This window comes from Ptychodera flava, assembly GCF_041260155.1.
Source record: "Ptychodera flava strain L36383 chromosome 23 unlocalized genomic scaffold, AS_Pfla_20210202 Scaffold_24__1_contigs__length_23054250_pilon, whole genome shotgun sequence".
NCBI lineage: Eukaryota > Metazoa > Hemichordata > Enteropneusta > Ptychoderidae > Ptychodera > Ptychodera flava.
This window is the reverse complement of record NW_027248278.1, coordinates 21,440,518-21,462,281: the sequence shown is the minus strand read 5'-3', so window position 1 is coordinate 21,462,281 and position 21,764 is coordinate 21,440,518. Positions and strand designations below refer to the sequence as shown.

Here is a 21,764-nt window from a genome sequence, read left to right as displayed (position 1 = left end):
TTATGCGTGAATTCTATGGGAGAAATTTATGAAACGTTGAAAAGTAAATGAGTTTAGCTGGTTTCACAGACAAATAGAACTTTTTGACGAGACAGCGATTATATTTGTACTAAAAGTATTTATCAAATCACTATGAGATGTTGCCTTTTACCCATAGTGCATTTCAGTATGTACTTTGACCCCCTAGCACGAGAAAAAAAAGCTATTTAAGGTAGCGAGAATTACAGTATCAATAAAGTTTACAATGATAAGGAGCATATATAGAAACACCTATAGTCAAATGTACTGTAAATAGGAAAGAAAGCAAAATGCCGTTTTCTACCGTAGTTGACTATATCTTTGTAGAAAATCACAAACAAAAAAAAAGTCACTGGTCTGAAGAGATCTGGTCAGCTTAGAACATTATCTTGTAACAGATTAAAGACAAGCACATAAAGATGGAACAAGGTGAGTAACTGTATTTTGGAGTACATTCTGAGTCAGTAAATTCAATATCGACCTGGGGCAGCTACTGTGATCTGCAGTCAACATTTCAGTATATAGCGCCCTCTACACGGTGAATATCAGAGTATTATGGCCTCAACACCAGGTCAATATCTGGTAATCAGTGAGCCTGTATCTTTAAACAATTTCAGACTTTCTTAAAATATCAATGAGGAACACAAACTCATACAGCGTTGTTTCTTCTGAAACAGAGAACATTCTCCAGTCTGTGGTGTGTCATATTGGCTTTGATATTAAATTATTATAAACTGACTGCAAATCCAACATGCATGTATGCCGAAAAGGGGATGTTGTTGATAGCTGAATTTTCATACTTTAGCAGATCATCTGGAATAGTGATTCATTTTTCAAATAATTCATCTACCTCTACCAAACACAGAGAAAAATATTCACCACATGTAAACAACTCTTTTATCAGAGACACTGAGTCAAAACATTGAAAGTGAGCCTTTTCAAGTCACTGAGATACTAGGATGGGACACAGACATACAAGTCATAATTCCAACACCCATGTGCCTAAACCTGTACATCCCGATTCTCTGTAAACAGGTCCACAATCACCATTGATAACAATGGGTTTGGGCCAAACCATGGTGATGAAGGGGTTGACAGAATCAAATTAGGAGGGGTCAAAGGAAGAAGCCTGCAAAATACATGCTTTCGATGCTCAGAAAAATTATATACTGTAATTATCGATCTATTTTGCTCTATACATTGGTATAAGTTACACAATATCATGTGTAGTAATGCATGTAAATACATTATGGGGAACGACAGTTATGGCACAAAAATATTTCAAAATAGCATGTTTTTTTACCACGACTATGGCTTAGACAATACATGATATTTGCACAGACATGCACAGCAATGACAGTAGAACGACATATCAACATTAACATGGTACAATTTTGCACGTACGAATTAAATTTTTCCATTTCTTAAAAAAAAAATTCATGCATTGATTTTTTTACAAAAACAAAGACACTTGAATCGTTTTTGTGCTCCCAATAATTTCAAAATGTCAGGCATTCAAAATGTATCAAAATCTTCGTATTTCCCTTCGCGGCTAAAATACCTCCATTTTTGAAAATTTTTTGTAGTATTTACACTAGACTGTAACGACAGCAAAGATCGCATTTTCTCCTAATTAACATATTCCTGTGCAGGATATTTGCCATTGCGGCCATACACAAAGCAAAAGTCTTGGCATGTCATTATTTTGAAAATCAAGTTCAAATCTAAAAACCATGGATGTTTTGATATTTTAGGAAAAGCTGATAGCCAATGAATGAATAGAGGATACATTTTTACAGATTAATTCTCAGACACATCGCATAACAAAAACTGTTGTCACTTCAACAAATGCATGAACAGAAACAGGAATTTCAACCAATCACAAAGACAATGGTACCATTAATTAAAATATCAAATCTGTAAATTTATATTTATAGTAGCAACATTATGATTGGTTTGCCTATTCAGTTTTCAAATCATCTATCCAATGGCAACTACTGTTACATCAAAGACCTTAGGAACATTAGGTCCATGATGAAAGAAGACAGTCAATGGGAAATTGCATCTATAAAAAGAGGAATTTCTTGTTTTCAGTTTGGAAAGGGGGTCTTACAGCATAACATACATTCTACTACAATCACAGCAGAAAATCTTTCCTGAATGGCACAACAGAGTCAAAAATGTCGATGATAACATTTTCATAAAATTCCATGTAGCTGACTAGACTTCTCTGGTCACTTTGCCATTGTGTGTATTTTCATTGTGATCAGTGTTGGAATTCAAACCATTATACATCAACTATTCTACTTCTTTCGAACTTATTTGCTTTTTTTGTCTGACTTATGTATAAATTGAAGTTACAGGTTCATCTGCTATTTTGCAATCACACCATCAAAATGGCAGATTGCTAAAGTTTATCACTGTAATGTATTAAATTGGGCCACTTTGAGCAAGCCAAGTTGCTGGATTTATTCTCAATTCAATGAAACATGAATCGTCGATACAGTTTTACTTCAAATATCCTCCCAGGACCAAAGGTCAGAGAAATGCACAGAAAACTGTAATGGCACTGATTGCGAATTACATAATTTTTTTTCTCATTAATACCCATAAATAAATATTTATCAGCATTTTCCGCAAGAATGATAAAATAAAACCTGCTAGTGTTACAATGGCTACTAAAAGTCACACAAATTCGTATGAATTTATGGCCAAGACTACAAGCTGCAATGAAATTTGTCCAAATTTTAGGCAGCATTGTCCTATGTCATGTGCGTGGAGCTATATTTAGTAACAAACCTGAAATTGCGATCAACCCTATTAAACCCAAAGCTATACTGTAAAGAGAGTTCTAAATTTTTATTTTACTTCATATACATTTACAAAGGAGTTGATTTTGTCAATTTTTGGTGATTACAAAATCTCCATTTATAATTGTGAGAACAATATGAACACACATTGCACGGGGTGCATTCACAGTCTCAGGAAATTCATTCGCAGTTAAAAGCAAAACAAATTTGATAAGTGGACCCACACATAGACGCCTCTCTTCAGGTTCTATTGCCCATAGAGTCAGATATAACACGGTTTCAACAATACCGAGAAAACTGTAAAACTACAGACTGAAAAGCATCCTACGTAAAAACCACAGCACAGTGGAACAGAAATAATTTGTAAATGTCAAATTTTTCAAATTGTCAATGCAGTTTCCCTTGTTGTGGTATCAGGACCTTCTGTCATCGCGCGATAACATACATTGCCATTGGATTGCCTCCAGAGGGCGCAACTTTCTCCATCCATAACAGCAAGAAAACATGTGAAGAGAGATTTGTAAACAGACAGATGACAACCTTAATTGTTTCACATGCTGTGAAAAAAGTGCAATGGTAAAGTTTAAAGGTCAAAGGTTGTAAAACACAAATTCAAATGCATTCTGAATCTGAAACAGTCATTGCATGAGATAAGCCATGGATTCAACTTTACCTGATGTTCATATCAAAACCCGCCCACAACACTGAGGGTCCTGTTGAGTTCACAAAATTAATGAGGACATTCTGGTATAGTTTTCCAGCTCACATGAATAACACTTATTATGGCACATACTTTTCTCCCATTGTAAAACGCAAAAATCTGATGATGAAGCAGTTTGCAATTTAGCAGCTAATCCTTTTGTCCAAAGACTGTGGCGGCACATTCCAGCATTAAGTCTGCCTCAAGCCAGTAACGGTTGCCTTCTGGTTTATTATACACAAACACAGTTTGAAATATGTTTTGTAACTTGGGCTGTGTCTTGTTGTTCAATTATCGAATCTCATCCAGAGCATTTTTGCACAAGATTGACGAAAAGGGTTGATTCCTAATGACATTGTGCTTCCATCATAAATGTGCAAAAACAAATACTTCGTCTGAAATTTTGACAAGAATTTAAGAAATTCTACCCACAGGGATCGCAGAATTTCATGATTGAAACATTAAACGTTCATGTCAAAGGATCCCCCGCATACTGCAACAATAAACACAGGATCAAAAAATGTCCGAATTTCTGTCGGCGTTGGCCAAACGACCCGTGCTCTATGCTACATTTAGTAACAAACCTGTACTTTTGATCAGCGATATACAGATTCACTATCCAATTTCAGACCAAATCTCCCCATCACAGACCGCATACACTATCTATTATCCAATCATTTTTGCACAGTTCACCATTGAAGTTCTTCACTGATCAAATTTCTTGTCAGTTACAGGTTGAATTCATAGCCTACAGCACTGTTACCATGGTTACAATTCACCACTGTGTTTGTGTGTTGTTTCTCTACTCTTGGTCACATGACTGTTATTAGAATCCTGACACGGTTGGAGGCTGCACCTCTATGCTACTGTAGAAAAGGATGTACGCGGCAGATGACTGGAAAGAAAGAAAGAAAAGTGAAATTAGAAACATGAAAATGCTTCTGCAATTATCTATGAAAAGAAAATACAATTGTCCAACAACGGTACTGCCACTGAAAGTTGACACATTTATGGCTAATCTACATACACATTCTGTTTTCTACTTGTCACAGTGAGAGAAACCAAGGAATTCCAAACATCTGCATTACAATTCAATACAATCGTAATTTGCAAATTCTTTCGTTGTGGAAATGAATTATTTTGCATTGTTATTAACCTTTTGAACCCAGCTCAGAAAAAAAAATGTCCCTATGATGTCATAGGTCACCAGGGGGTTAGGGTGCAAAGGGTTAATATATGTATAGAATGCTCTATGAACAGAGGGGTGGCCTACCCTTCAAAATCCCCCTATGGAGAACCCTAGGACTTGTATACCAACATACATATGTAGGTAGAGATAAGGATACATAATTTAAACAAAATAGAATTTGTAATTCTTTCAATTCCCTCATCTTTCCTGTCATAATGAGTTTAAAAATCTAGTTTGGACTGAGGAATGGCACCCACACTGCAACCATTCATCATATTTGTACATATAAGAGAAGTTAAAAGGTGATTTACCCTGACGCCACTTGAAGACATTTCATAGACCTCAGTGTCATCAAACTTGTACCATCTCTGTGTTAGAGAATGCTTGCAATATGCTGTATCTGCAAAACGTGAGAAGAAAAAATAATCATTTGTAATAACCCAAGTGTTTTTAGTCAACCATGATATATTAGCAGTTGTTACATAGTTTCCACACTCACTTTATCTACTGTACGGTCTCTTGATAGACTGATGCAATGATACTTGGCTACTACTACGATGTTGAAAAGGTTTATAACCATTTAATGCTTTGAGTGCTAAATTTCAGCCAATTGTTATGAATTTTTCTGTAATATTTTAATAATTTTGAACCAAGTGGACATAACCTTTCAAAGGCTACAATTTTTAACCAAAATTTGCGGAAAAATCTGAAACAATTGTCCAGATCTGAAAAAAAAGTTGCTGGCTATGTTATATTCTTTAAAGGCAACAAAAGTTGACTTTGGAACTCAAAGGGTTAAATAAAATGTGTGTTTTCTGACAATCTGAAAAGCGTGTTCTCTACACATTTCGCCGAAATCCCAGTTTATGAACAAAAGACGCTGTCATATATACACTTTTCAGTTTCACAACATCACAGTTTACAAAGGCACATCAAGCCGGTGTCGGATTCACAAGCATTCAACTTTGGTGTATACACCGGGTGTATACACCCTAAATTTCAAACATCAGAAAACCAAGATCATATCTACAATATTTTTACACAGACAATAATGTTTATAAGCAAGTATTTTAAATGCTACGATTCATCTTAAAAATATTCAACTTATACTCACAATGTCCGCCATCTATTGTCCCATAGTGATTTGACACAGCGTACAGGTTGTATGCAGATTTCGTGTTGGGTCCAATCACATGACCTCGCATGTTGAAATCCGTCAGCGGAAAGTCTACATACGTCTGTAGTTTATGCCTCCAGACACCCTCATAGGAAAACCTGTGCGACAAAGGAAAAATATTTTTGGAAATATCACTAATGACAATCTTACAATCTAGTGTTAGCATAGATACCTGGTTTCCATGTGATATGTTTGATCATTTTTTTTAGTTTTTCCGGTATTTGACCTCAGGCTCTTTATCCATATACCCAGAGGATAATGTACATCATGGGATGAGTAAATTATATAGGTAGTATGTACTGTCTTGACAAATAACTGTGTTAGTACAGCCTATCTGTGCTGCCCGCTTTAGGAAACAATGGTACCATGAGTTGGGAAACCAATGGAGCTAGACAGAAAGGTACTGGGTCCATGCTGGAAAATTGTACAAATTAACATGGTCCTAGGGGGTCTGTCTGCATCATGAGCTAGGGGAGGACTCCCTATGAAAACCAATTTCTTTCATAGTAAAGACCGGGCTCAGTGTTCATTTGATGTGCCACCAATGACAACAGAACAAAAGAGAAAGTGACAGAACTATACTACCATCATGAGAGATTAACACTGATCTTGCCAAGTTCATGTCACAATCAGGTCAAGTTGGTTAAAATTAGTGAAACACAACATGTCCCATAAGGTGCATCCTGACAAAATATAGAACATTTAAAGGTCCCTCATAACAGATACACTGTGAACATCGCTCTTACAGCCTACAGCTGCTATAACACATCAAACCAAGTGGGTGAAAATACATATGGTTTTGGCTCAATACTGCTTTTTACTGACTTGGCAGATGGGCTAGTGATACTGTCTGGCAGAAAAAGTGATGTATAGGATGTGTAGTCATCGTATATTGCACCTTACCTTTTGAGATGAATCAGAAGTATATAGGGCAGTTTCCAGATTTCTATTTTCTTATTGGCTTCTCTGTGAACTTTACACCTGGGACAGTACCACTTGTCACTTCCCGTCACTTTTTCCAGTTTGCTGAAATTCTTCAGACAGTCCTTCGAAAGTGAAAAGAACAAACGTCATTGCAATGGTATCTGGCATAAAACATCAACATCTTTTCAGAATTATGCAGCACTGAAAGCGTTTACATGAACAATTGAAATTGCTTCAAACTATTTTACCATCTGTACCACTTTGAACATCATGTTTTAAAGGTATACTGTCACCTGTTCAAATTTTGCCATAGTTACCATGGAAAGAGAAAGTCTAACCAATAACAGATTTTAAGCGGGTGGCCGCTTTTTTAAAAAAAAGCGCCCACACACGGGCATTTTGAATACCAAGGAACGCCCCTTTAACCATATATGGACATATTTAGATTACACGTGACTGTATACTGTTAATGTCTACAAGTCACTGGGAGCAATAGAGTCAAAGGTCATATTACAAGGTCAAGGGTCACGACAGTCTCAGAAAACTTACATAGAGAGTGCATCGACTGTTAAAAGGCATCTGCAATTGCAGGTACATGAATGCATTGAAGGTCACTGGGAGCAATAGAGTCAAAGGTCAGATTACAAGGTCAAGGGTCATGACAGGCTATGAATACTTACATAGAGAGTGCATCGACTGTTAGAAGGCAGCGGTAGTGACAGGTACATGAATGCATCAAAGGTGACCGACGTCTTCATACACTTCAAGCACTGTATTGTTGATTTAAACTGTCCCTGGAATAGCTCCACCATTATTGACTGGTTCAGTCTTTTATGACTTTCCCAGGACAGTCTGGCGGCTTCTACGTCAGGTAAGTGACTGTTGTCCTTCTCTTCAATGTATTTTCTCTGTTTCACCTAATGAAATGTAGTGAAAAGGGTAAAATCAGTGTTTCCATGTTAGGCGAAAATCTGTTGAAAAAATGGCACGATTTTCATCATCAAGTGGCGCATTGCTACATTTAAATCACTCTTATGTGGTATATTGAATTTTTTCGCATTATATTGTCAAAAGGTATTTCCCATATAAAACATGCAATTTTATAATTTTGAAATCTTCAAGTTGTCAAGATGAAAATAGTTCCGGTTCACTTTCAGTCAAATGATGACTGTGCGGTCTATGACATCATGAACAAGTTACCATTGAATCCTATGGAGCGTGCAACGTTGGATAACCATACATTTGAAGAAGAGTTTCATTTTGAAAAATCACGACTACATCAATGAGATTCATTTACCCTATTTAAATCCTGTTTTTTTGTATCTATATGATTTTTTTTTATTCGAGTCACATAAACGGAAAAACAGTCGCATTACTCAGTACTGTCAGAAGCATCAGCAAAGTACCCTTACAATATAATCAATGTATCACTGAAAATAACGAGTCATTTGTTGAGGACCGGTTAGTTGTTAATATTTCCACCACTTCTCTACGTGTTAACCAAGTTTGTTTTTTCTATTGGCAATGAAGAATTCTGTCTTTTGCACATTCTAGACATTTTTGCAAAGTTCAGCTATTTTTTAATTACCCTATTTAAATCTTCATGTAATCCATCCAGAAGGAATAACAGGAATTCTTGTGAGTCTTGTTGTTCATAACCTGCAAACTGCGGAACAAATTTACTGACAGTGCTCTTGAAATCCCTCGGTGCTATGGACTTGTACTGACCAGACCACATGGCGTTTATCAAGACGGCAAATTCTTCAGCTACCTCCCCACCTCTGCCTAGTTTATTCTCTCTGGGAAATAAACCAACGATTTCATTTGTTTACATAATTAAAGACATTATATTGTGCTATGGCTATGGGTAGTATACATTTTACAACAGCCCTGAATTCTAGAGTGCATCTGTTTTTAAGTGTTCTCTTCTGCACTCAAAACAGTAATTTAAACCATGGCATCTGGAATCAATGTTCATTTTTCAGCATTTATACAAAGAACTATGAAAAATTTGAATAGTATTTTAAACAATGAGACTTTTATTGTTTTCAATCGTAACTATGGGCAATTTCGCAGATTTTTATTTAATTATGCTTATTCGTTTTAGCTCTGTTTTCACCATCTTTATTTCTCTGCTGTGTTTTATGTTTGTTCTGTTTGTCTTTTGCTTGAACTGCACTTGGGCAAAAGCCCGTTGTTACCTGCTTGTAAATACATAAATAGAAATTATTTACAGTTAAACAAAATTGTTGTAAGATTCATCAACATGGCATACATCACAAAGAGATATATTCCACGGAGGGTCACATTCAGTGGAGCAACAATTCTATGTGATTTCATCATTATTCATATATTTGATCCGTGTTGTAGCTAACATACATTTGTAGTCATTTCAAAAGAAAAACAGGTTTTCAAGATTTTTGGATAATCCATAAAGGGTCTTTTATTGCTGGAAATATATTCACAGAGGGAGGGCCATACGCCCATCTGCACCCTTTTGGCATTATCGTTTCCATGAGGTGACTTTCAAACTAAAGTTCAGACTGTAGGATTTGTACAGCATAATATTATCTGCCATGGACTGCAACCTCTACACAGGGCAATGGAGGTGAAAGGGTTTTAAAAGCAAGTTGAGGAGCTTTGAGCCGAAAGACAATGTTACCTGTTGATATCATATCTGTAATTACCACCGATGAAATACGTTGCTAGAGGTGTAGTGCCGGCCAAACTCTGAATGACAGAGTTCATAAAACAGGTATTGCCAAGGTTACGTAATCCAGTCAAGGCACGGCCCTGCATCAATCAAATCCACAATACATATCAATGAGTTTGTACAGTGGGTATTTCACACAAATGACATAATGTAACACGATACACAAATCTACAGGCAAAATTGATGACACATAAAGGGATGCCTCTACACTTCTTAGAGTCATTTAGAGTTCTACATGTAAACGTGAATATTGCATCTCTAAGCCATTACTGTTTGTAATTTGCTTCATTTCATTATCACAGGTCTGCTGAGATGCATGTACCGGGTATATTTGAATAAAAAAAATACATATTTCTGATTGGCAGGGATTTCTCACATTTGACTGACCACACCAATAACTGCATTTATCCTATTGCTCTTTCAGATATCAAACAGAGTCAAAAGTTCACGGTAAGGTTATTCTCCAATAGACCTTACAGACATCAAACAGGGTCAAAAGTTCATGATAAGGTCATTCTCACCTGGCTACCATACACTGGATTCAGATTCCTGACTTTAGCGGAGGATACGTCTGATGGTTTGAGATCACGCTGAGGTGTGGGCGAGGGCTCCATTCTGAAATTGATCACAATGATACCTGTCATGCACATTTCAATGCTATCTGATATGGACATCAAAGTACTGAGCGATTCCTCTTTTTAACCCTTTCATCCCCAGTTCCCTGTATACAGGTCCAACTTTACCATAGAAAACAATGGATTTGGGACAAACCATGGTGGTGAAAGGGTTAAAGAAACTCCTCTTGTTAAAGAAACTCACAAACTAATCTTCAGTCTTGTCTTTTCCGTACACAACGTTACTTGATCCTCGATTGATTTCTGTACTTTGGCCAGAATGGAGCATACTGGACCCACACTGTACAATTTTACACATCATCATAATCTTAGGGTGTCCAATTGCTTCGTAAACCTATAGGAGGACCCTCTAAGAAAACTTACTTGTTTCTGTGACAAATATTGGGCCCAGGATTTTTCAAGTGCGCCCCAATTTTATTCAGGAATTTTTCGAATGCTTACATAGCGCCCACTCTGGTCATGAATATTCATACACACTGAGGGGCAGAAAAGTAGAGAGACTTATGAACTGTGAGGTAGTGCGATTCTATGGAAAATCATGTGCAGGCACTTTGCCAGGCACAGCAATGGTACAGAATCTATTGGGTAGGGCACTGCCAAAACTTACTTTGCAGATGGTTTTGTTTTCCTATCAAAGCTAGGTATGTTCATCTCATCCTGGTGCACCATCTGTGCTATGTTTGGTGATGAGTGAGATCTCTTCAGATTGCTCTTGGGTTCTGTCTGCAGAGGCATCTTATAGCTGCCTTTGTTTTTGGCGTCGCTGACTTGCGGTGTCCTGTGTGCTGGCTGGCCTTGAGTAGTTGTGTCCGGTGGCTGCCAGTGAGTGGTCGCCGTGTTGTGGTCAATGTAGAAATAACATTTCCTAGCATCATCCCAGGCTTTCTCCCATCCAACCGGTAACTGAGATTTAGCTTTCGTCTCAGCTTCTTTTGCCTTCTGTAACTTTGCTGCCTTGTCTTCCTGTTCTTGTAGTTGCCGTCTCAATTTTTCAGCTTCTTGCTGCGCCTTGAGTTTCTCCTCTCTTTCAAGTCTCAGCTTCTCGGCGGTTTCCTGCTCTATCTGTTTCCTAGCCGCCTCTTCCTTTTGTTGCCGTAGCAACTCCTTGGCCTCCTGCTCTTTCTTGAATCTCTCCCTCTCCTGCGCTGTCTTCAGTTCTACTTCTTCTTGAATTCTTCTCTCTTTCTCGGCTTCTTCTTTCTCTCTTGCTTCTCGTTCCATTTTCTCTTGTTGCTCTTTTCTCTCTCTCGCCTCTTTCTCTTTCAGTCTCTGTTCCTCTTCTTGTCTCCGTCTCTCCATCTCTGCTTTCTTCTCCATCTTTTTTCTCTCTTCCTCCGATGCATTTTTCCTTCTAGCTTCCTCAGCATCCTTTCTGATCTGTTCATCCTTTTCCCGCTTAATCTGTTCCTCCTTTTTCCGTGCTGCCTCTTCCCTTTCCTTCCTTTCCCGGAAGGCTTTCTCTTCCGCTGCCTTTTTCCGCTGTTCTTGTTTGATTTTCTCAAGTCTTTCCCGCTCAATCTTAGCTTTCAGTTCATTTTCCTGATTTTTCTTAATTCTCTCCTGTTCCTGTGTCGCCTTCTCCAATTCCCGCAGTCTTTTCTTTTCCAGTTCTATCCGTTCCTGTAATTCCCTGTGCTGTTCGCTCCATCTCCGGGGACATTCCTTTCGTTTCGGCAGTAGGGCTCAGGCCCTCTTTGGGTTTTTTCGACCTGTCTACGCTTGGAACGCTCGCTGTTGAATTCACCTTGGGGGTGGAATTCGCCACTCGTACCTCCTGCTGCGGTAGAATCCCCGCAGCGGTGCCTCCGTCTGGTTTCACGGCGGCAAGGGAATTCGCAACCACAGTGACACTGCCCTCTACAGGACTGGTTGGCTGTGACTTTGGTTTCCTTGATCTGTCCACTACTGGCATAGCAGGGCGATTCGCAGATTCAGCGGTGGGTGAGGTCTGAGCTGCGTGTATGACATCGCCATTCATCATAATGCCATCTTGCTTGTTGTTCTCGACAGGTTTTGGTGGCTCTGGTTTGTCTTCATCAAATGTTGGATAGTCAAAATCCACTGCAACAGACAATTTACAGAAATATTGTCAAAAATAGCACTAATAGCAATTTCAGGATTGTTACTAAATATAACTGCAACGCTGACAACGCTGCCTAAAATTTGGACAAATTTTGTTTGTTGTTGTACAAGGGGATGCTGTTGTAGCTTGTTGTCCGAGCCATGAATTCATGTGTATAAAAAATGTGGCTTTTAATTTGCCCGGTGTATTTCACTATTTTTTGTCAGACATGAATTTATGCTCAGAGGTGGAGTTTTAATGCAACATTTTACAAATTTCTATGAATGTTTCTGTATTTCTTTTTGATAATTTTGTACCACATTAACATCACTTTTCAATTGGCGACAGTTTTCAATCAAGATCAAGGAGAAAATCTGAAAAAGATTGACTGTTACATTTTATGAAGGTGACAAAAATTGACTTCGGCACCAAAAGGGTTAATGTCACCTGCAAACAAATGTAAATGAACTCAGTGCAGAACATTGCATGGTCTTCAAGGTACATGGTCACCGTAAATTTGCATACTTCATATATGGTAAAGGGACGGGGCTTAGCGTACTACCCCATAACATCTGTAGCTGTCGGTCCTCCATATTTGATATATAAAAAAGTCATGCAGAGGACGCTGCTAAGTATGTCATGGCTGGTCATGTGGAGGTGCCCTTTTAAATAAGCGGCCACCCGCTTAAAATCTGTGATTGGCTATTAAAAAACAGGTGACCGAATACCTTTAATGCACAATGATTTACATGCGTCTGAAATGAAAATTATATCTATAAGAGTGTCTTCAGTATTCATATGTACTGAAACTTTACTGATGGGGCAATTTGTACTGATAAAACAAAACAAATCTTTTGAATTATACTTACAAAGTTTTGAGATTGAAGCAATCTCATGGTATTTTGGTGGTTTGGGTATTTTAGGGTTGGTTGTGAATTGTGGGTAGTGTAGAAGCCAGGAATCGTAGCCTCCTTGCAGAACTAATGGCTCACTCTTCACAACTACTGTAGCATCAAACTGTTGGAGGAAAGAAACAATTTAAAGTGCAGACATACAAACATCAGAACCCATAGTGATCAACAATGATGAAGGCATTATGAAATTTTCATTCCTGGATGCCGATAAATATTATCAAAGTTTTGAGGATGCAAGAAATTGATATAAACAAATTTAGAATGAAAAATTGATGAACTACTTCTCAGGAAGGAGAAAATTTAGCATGGTAATAATTTGTGTGGACTGTTACCAGTAAGTGGACTAAAGAGGGCGTCCTACATGAAAAATCAATCAGCAATAGGATATTTGCAGTGTGCCTTACCTAGCTACAAAGAGTTTATTGACAGCCATGTACAAATTTTTGATGTAAAGGTTGGTACATGGCAAAGATACTTGTATGGAAAAGCTGTTTTGCTAGCGTTGGTAAAATTACACCTTTATATTTTGTCTGTTCGATTGAACTCAAGCACAAAACTATTTTGCCATCCTGGAAATGTTTTTAAGTTTAATCAATAATCGATGAAAATGCATGTCCCATCATGCAACACTGTGGCAATAAACTGTAACTTGCAATCACCTGTATGCACAAATACAACATGAACAGAAAATTTGATTTGAAAGCATTACCTTAAAGATAGCATCCTTCAGTGTTTTCAACGGTGACCCAACCATCAAATCTGTCAGCGAGCTTTCCCAGTCCAGAAGGACAATAAAATCCACGGATCCACGGCTTTTCCACAGATCCATATACTCCCCATTTAATCCTTTCTCTATTTCCTTGACAGTTATTCTACAAAGGCAAGAATATCAGCCATTTTATTCAGCATCCATGCAATAACTATAGCATAGATTGTATAGTTTGGTAAACTTTTACGGTAGATATTGCCAATGTGTAGCTTTGGGTTGAAAGGTATAGTGCCTATTCGTGCCTTACTATTACTGAACTAGCCCTGGCCAAGTAGATACTATGTCAAGGTACATTCAAGGTACATGTTTAGTAGAAATGGGTGCACATGGTATTGGTCCTGCTAGTGTATTCAGATTTCAAAGCTGTCATTCAACTGACAGAGCTCCAACAATGGTTGATATCACTCTTCTTAACCCCTTCCAAGTGCCAGAATTATTTTCCTCCAAAATTTTACTGCAGCATTTTGTAAATTTTTATGCATGTTTCTGCAATTTTTTTTATAGTTTTGGACTGAATTGATTTCCTACTAGCTTCAGCTTTTAATCATAATTTCTGAAAAAAATATGAAAAAAATTGTTTGGGTTTTATTTTACAAAGGTGACAAAAAATTGACTTTGGCAATGAAAGGGTTAAATGTCATGGTTGTTTTGATTCACATCATCATGAAACAGTGTTGTACGTATTGTTCACTCCACGACATTGCATTACATTGTAACTGACATTTTGGTTGAAATCACCTCTTCTTCTAGAAATGACCAAGACTAGTATAACTTGTTACATGGAGAGTGGACCAGTTTAAATGGAATTTGTGGTGAACAGGTTAAATTCAAACAAAGTAAAATTATCGTGCAAAACGGTTATGGAATATCGTAAGTAGTTGTTTCAGACAATGGCTGCAATTATTACAAAATTTTTCTTGTGTGCTTGCCAAATAGTCAAATTGACAAACACTGAAAGAGAACTTTATATTGTACTGTCTCTCTGGTGAGATTTTTCGTGAAATTTCTCTTTCCATTCTTGAGAAAACAGGTTTGTGTTGCCTGTTTATGCCATCTGGAATCCATCTGATGAATAACTACTACGTGTCCCGAAGGCGGACGTCTGCCCTACCCTATGTCAATATACTCAACACACAACACAGGAATTTCAGAGTGTAACAATAGTATTAATATGCTTGGACCTGCTCACCCCCACTTTCCTGTAAACAGGTCCACAATCACTATTGATAACAATGGGTTTGGGCCAAACCATGGACATGAAAGGTTATGTTGCCCCTGTCTAGCTCCCAAGACTGTAATATGAACCTGTGTGCTTGCATGTGTACATGGAACATATCACACGAACGACTCAAATCACAGACTTCCCCATTCTGTAAAATACTCTCAGGTGATATTGGCTTGGTTTCTGTGTGAACACACAGCATACATGATGGCTCTCAATATTCACATTAATTGAAACTGTGGAATTCTATTGTACAGTCACTTCTGTCTTCCACATACCTGGAGAGCAGTGAACTGAATCTCCCAAAGGAAAACAATCAGGTTTTCTTTGGGAGTCCCTTCAACAGTTCAGTAATAATTGGAACCCCTAGAACTGCATTCATTTGAAAAATGGTCTGGTTTGGGCCCAGTATGCTACAGTCTTGTCGCGTCTAGTGATGCAGCGTTATCCCATACTGAGATCTGTACTGGCAAGGTTGGCTGGCATCACGTTACAACAGTACAGAATCTCTAATACACGTACAACACTACCACACGCATATAGTCTGTAAATACACAACACTTACCCTGCTTTCACAATTGCCTGTGACACATTGATGCAATTCAAATTGCGCAACATGATGTGCGAGGCTAGGTACTGCTCTTCTGGTCTGACGTCCATCACTAAAACTGATGTACTGCCGTCTTCTAAAAGTCTGTACAACTGTGGTGGCGTGATCTCTCCTGATATCGTCACTGACTCTGCAAGGCAGAAATTGAATCAAATCAAAGCTCCTGATAACTGTGTGTTGCATATGGTTAAGCCTTCGAGTGCTGTAATTTTTCCCTCCAAAAATTTAGTGCAACTTTTTGAACAAATTTTATGAATTTCTCTGTAATATTTTGGTAATTTCGGACCAAGTGGACAACACATTTCGTTGACTACAGGTTTTAAACAAAATTTTGGCAAAAATCTGAAAAAAAAAATGGACCTGGCTTTATTTTGTAAGGGCGACAAAAATCGACTTTGGTACCCAAAGTGTTACATAGTCCCATTTGAATTATACAGGTAAGAACTTATGGCAAAGATTTTAATATATTTTGATAGGGTCTGTAACTACTTGCATGCCATTTCTTACTCTGTTGAAAGTTAAATTTTCTTATTTATAAGTTGTAGAATGTCTTTAGAGTGTTTTATGCATGAGTAGTGGTGTTGTCACATTTACAAGCAAATTTTTCAAAAATGTCATTGACTGTTCACGGTGTGCATGTATTTCACGGTGTGCATGTATATTCATTTGCACATTAGAACAGAAGCCAACACAAATCAACCTTTTCCATCCCTTCATTGTAGTATTCTAGCCCACCTTCACCACTGAAATACATAGGACTGTACTATAACTTGCTGACATAAGGGGGGAAGTGGAATCCGTAAAGCTACACACAAGCCTGATCAAAGCTTTTGGCAGAGTCTGTAGACCCACTAAATATGCTTCTAAAAGCGTGAAATCCTCCATCAACACACCTTCATCTTTATTCTCCGTTTCCATGGTATCCTCACCACTCTCTCCTCTCTCAATCTCTAGTTTCTCTTTCTCTTCCTCTTCATCTAATCGTCTTTTTAATTCTTCCTCCTCTTGTAAATCTGCATACCTGGTCCATGGACAGAAGTTGAAAATAACACAACATCACAAAAACAAGAAACATTTATATTCATTGAAAAGAAACAGCAAATTTAAAAACAACTTGAAGTTTTATCCCGTTTTCAAGACTTGTAAAGTAGGCTTTTGTATGTAATGCTAAATCATATCAAATGCATAAGGAAGTTTGTGTATAGATTTCTAAACAAGAAACAATTTTAGGGAAGCCTTAACAAACGGTCAGTTTCAAACGTCGCCTGTCAGTGATCTTGGCAGTACTTTCTTCTAATATATTTGGGTAGGCTTCATGACTTCCACCCTTTCACCACAATGGTTTGGTCCAATCTCACTGTTCTCTTCAGCAAAAATGGACCTCTACACAGGGAAAGGGGGTGACAGAGTTAAAATCTCACTCATATTAGGAGTAGCACGGACTTGTTGTATTTCAATGCTCAACGTCGTTCATTTAAACTGTCTCAACTTCTTGCAGTAATTTACCCTACCCCTTCAAAATTTCAATCCCTGCATTTTTGTGTACAGGTCCAACCACATCACAGAAAAGAATAGGACTGTACCATACTTTGACAATGATAGGGGTGAATGTGCAGTCAATAACTTACCTTCTCTCAAGTTGTTTGGATAATTCTTCAGCTTTCTCTATAGCTTTGATAACATTGTTCTTACCAAGTAACTGGTCAAAGAATTTCTGGAGGAAACAATTTGAGAGGGACTTTTTGAAATTGTGATACAACTCAATTATCTCAGTGAGTACCACAGAGACAATGGCCCAAGAGAAATATAGAAATATGCTGATTTCATAAATCCTAATTTTACCTAAAAATTACATAAGGCTAAGAAAAATAAAAAGTTTGTTTCTCATCCTAGACTTATTGCAAAAATGATGTGGTGATGCAGGATTTTTTTTCTTCTTCAACCAACAAGAACACGCAAAAAATCAAGAAAAACAACAACATGCGAATGCACACAGAGATATATGCACAGCAGTGTTGCTTTATTATTTTTGTATAGCAACAGTTCTGTGGTCTGACTTTTATAGTAGCAATGCACAGTTATGGCAGCTTAACCCTTTCACCCCCAGTTCCCTGTATACAGGTCCAACTTTACCATAGAAAACAATGGATTTGGGTCAAACCATGGTGGTGAAAGGGTTAATATAACAGTGACATACAACATACAGTTCTGAATGGAATGTTAATGGTTACAGTTCTGTTTTATACAGCACTGTGTTATGCACTATCGTCGCATATTTTTGTGGGTTTTTTTAATTTTATTTCCTCATGAGCAGAAAAAAAAATGATGCGGCGGGTCTGAATTGACGCGCGCAAGGATGAGAAACAAATTTTTTATTTTTCTTGCCCTAATGTAATTTGGCAAAATCTTATCTCTGTAACCAGAATACTAGTACATGTATATTTGGGTACCGGTATTTGTACTTTACACAGATAACACAGCCAAATTTACATTTTTGTTTAAAAATATGTAAACTTTGATGATTTTGTTCCTTGTTGTATGTTATTGTTTGAAGACAAATAATGTCCTGTATTTTACGTGAACAGAAAAAGCAACAAATTCATTGGCTTGAAGAAAATATTTTCTACATTTCACAGGGAGTAAAAGCATGACAAAGCACAAATACACATGCGATAATTAATTAAAAAATGTCAATATCAGCTCTAGATATTTTTTGTAGAAAGTCAATAAATAATTCCAAAATATTCACGTTTACACCAAGTCTGGCTGATGAAATTCATACCTTGTCAGCTTTGTATTGATTGGTATTGTGGATCTGTTTGACGATGTTGAAATATTTCATGAAGAACACGTAAGCTTTCTCTTCATCTCCAGACTTGAACTCTGAATCTGCCGCGTTGAAAACCTTGGAGGCTGACTGACAGTAGCTGTGAAAACGATACAACATTAAATATACAAAATAAGGCTATCAAGTAGCTGTGAATTTGATGTATTTTGAAGGATTTTACTCTCTCAAATATATCTTTGTGTTCAACACAAAATATCTTGCTTGAAATGCCCAAAAGTTCACACTCTCAACATAAGGTATATATGAGTTCTATTCAATGTTGACTATGTGGTACACTGAATTCTAGTCCAAACTGGAATTGATTTGTCAACAACAACAACAGAATTGCATCCTGTATGTCATGCACTGTTGGCAAGACTGTACTCTGTATTTTCCACAGCGACAAGAACAAGATCACTTGGGCTTTTTAGAACAAAAACAATGAAAATATCCCGCTCTACAGCTCTTGTCTCATTGACAGGGAAATGGTAATCTAACTGGTATAACTGGTTTTTAATAATCTTGCAGACCAAATTATCTTCAAAAACTGAAGTTCAATTGATAAGTTATTTGTTCAATCTTCATCAATAGTGAATATGGAGGTGTTTTGGGACTTTACAATTACATTGCTACATATATATATTACTGATACTCGCTTTGGACTTAGACTTCTCATATTTTTGGAGATGTCAACAACAAATAAACAAAGAGACCGTCCACTAATTATAAACTAGATGAGAAAGAATCAAACTCAACAAGGAAATTTCATCAGTTCTAATGATTTCAATCGTGAAAATAATACAATACAAATTGTTAATTACCAATACTGTGTTGTGTCACACTTACTTCTTTATATTCCATCCCTTTACCAGTTTATAGTCCGCCATCTTGTTTAAGTCCTCCAGGGACTTGCCCAGGTGGAGGCTTTTCTTTCCCCGTACTGGCATCTTGAATTCAATCTGGGAGAAATTTTATTTAAAGGAGAAGATTATTCAATATGTTCCTATCATTTATAAATAAGTGATCCTTAATTGCTAATGCTAATTTTCCCTCGTCATTTCTTAAAGTAAACTCCAGTTAACTTAACCTATGGTCACACTTAAGGTAGAATGCACCTCGGTGACAGATATTAGAACTCGCAAACTTTTACAATTCTTCTCTGATATACCACTTGTGTGGGTTCATTCTACAGCTCTTGGTATAAGAAAGGTGTTCACCAGCTTAGTTTTTTGAAATTTGAAAATTTTATGTTTTCCCCATAGAGTTAACACAGGAATGGCGTCATTTTTGAATTTTAAATTTTGGTAACCCTAAGGATATTTGTTTCTCTAGTACCAAAATTTGCACGGTGACCCTCGATAATTATTCTTGATTTGAGAGAGGAAGGTTGAAAGATTCGTTCAGGAAAGTTTGAGCAAAAGTTAACTCTTTCACTTTGAAGGCACATACTATCTTAATGACAACCTGACAAAGGTTGTAATTGACAGGGTATCAGTAATACAGTGCATTTTGCCACAGTTTGGGAAGATAGGTAAATGGGGAGGAACCCCACTACCATTTCTCTTGTCCTCTAATACAATTATACTGCTATCTGTGTCAATGGTGTAGAACAAGTAAATTTGAATTTTCACAAACAGAGATGATTCACAGTGTTTCCTGAAGGTGAGTTCTAGGAGTCTGTAATTCATAAGTAACCAAAAACAACACCGCCTTTGCTTAAGTTTTAGTTAAATTTTTACACTAAGTTAACACTACCTGGTGTCATTGAGGTGTTAGTATCATGCTATCCTGTAGAATCCTGGTGCTTAGACTAAAAGATCTGTCACTCAAGGACGCCTCATTAAGGGGCAAACGTGAAGAGTATCCTCATGCAATAGATCTTTCAGTTCAGTCTACTTGGTGCTAGTCAACAGTCAACCCAAGATTATCTATATTCATATGCTTGTCAGCATAAACATTTGTAAACTTGTTTTGAAAAACTCACGTTAGCTTCAAAGTAATTATTTGCCTCTCCGCTTGAAAATAGCAATGGTATTTCTGATCCTTTCTGGGGGTTTTATATGGTTCTGCAGTGTGCAGCTTGGAGCGTTGTACCAGCTGCACTTGGCACTTGTTGGAGGTGTATACAGGAACAACACACAGACCTGCACACTAGTTTAGAGTTTGTAAAGCTAAGAAGAGAATTATTTTTTCTTTCATATCATGGGTAGTCTAATTGCCCAGCAGAATAAAATAAATAGCTTCATTACTGGCACTAGATTGCATATACACCATGCAAAATGATAAACAATCTAGCACACCGACTGTGACTGATGTTTACAAAATTATAAACAAGAACATTACTTCAAAAAGATCAGAACTGCAAAGCTCTTTTAGAAACGCTCAAAACAGTGTTTCCTCTGAACAGACCATGTTTTCTGGAATTATGAGGAAATTCGTCTAATATTAGAATTTAGGGAATTTCGGGGTATCCCCTTTCTGTGATCACCGGTGCCGAGAGAAGTGGCATCAGTGAACAACATTATCAACAAGTATCACATGACAGTTCGTGATGTCATTGCATCTCTGTTGACAGTCCGGTCATGAACTGGAGAGGAACTTGAATTTTTTGAAAACAGGTGTTTTCTTAGTGTACCTGAACTGATTATAAAGAGTCAATTTATGCAATGATAATCTGGAGATAAATCGACTGAACATTTTTGTACGATATTATATTTGATATCCGGCATTGGTATGGTAACTTCCTGGATTTGTATATTTTATAAGAAATTGGGTACGACACCGAGGCTGATGATGGCTAAAATACCCGTGATATCGAAGTAAATTTTCAATTTTGATATGATAATGCAACGTTTAGCTATGGTACTTACAATAACACATTTGATTGGAGAACTGACGGGCTAATCGCATGGAACACTACACCTCAATCTTATGGATTGGCATTATGCCTTGTCGAAAACCTAAGGATAGATCGCCATAGTGTATCACCTCATTCATAATATCGCGAGAGTTGGTGAGAATCTCTTTGAGGTCTTTCACTAAAATTTATCTAAGGATCACTACATCGCACTATAGTGCAGCGGAAAGTATGAGGCTTTAAACACATTCTTGTGGTAAATTCGAGTAATTACTTTTTAATTGTATTGGCTATTAAAACTCTACCACTTTTAAAGATAAGAGTTGACTCTTCTCGT

The 21,764-nt window shown here is 37.3% G+C and overlaps 1 protein-coding gene across 1 annotated transcript; it reads right to left on the bottom strand.

Annotated features, from left to right (window-relative positions):
* Nucleotides 1–381: 381 nt before the first annotated feature.
* Nucleotides 382–21,576, bottom strand: LOC139125076 (ubiquitin carboxyl-terminal hydrolase 8-like). The gene is given in 18 exon segments (XM_070691184.1): nt 382–4,423; nt 5,029–5,117; nt 5,832–5,992; nt 6,798–6,940; nt 7,499–7,735; nt 8,407–8,617; nt 9,481–9,611; nt 10,053–10,146; nt 10,774–11,756; nt 11,758–12,227; nt 13,098–13,245; nt 13,852–14,014; nt 15,699–15,873; nt 16,637–16,764; nt 17,372–17,457; nt 18,526–18,670; nt 19,417–19,529; nt 21,441–21,576. Coding segments are annotated over 17 exon segments (3,534 nt in total). The 5' UTR covers nt 19,518–19,529; nt 21,441–21,576; the 3' UTR covers nt 382–4,354.
* Between the last annotated feature and the right edge of the window lie 188 nt (nt 21,577–21,764).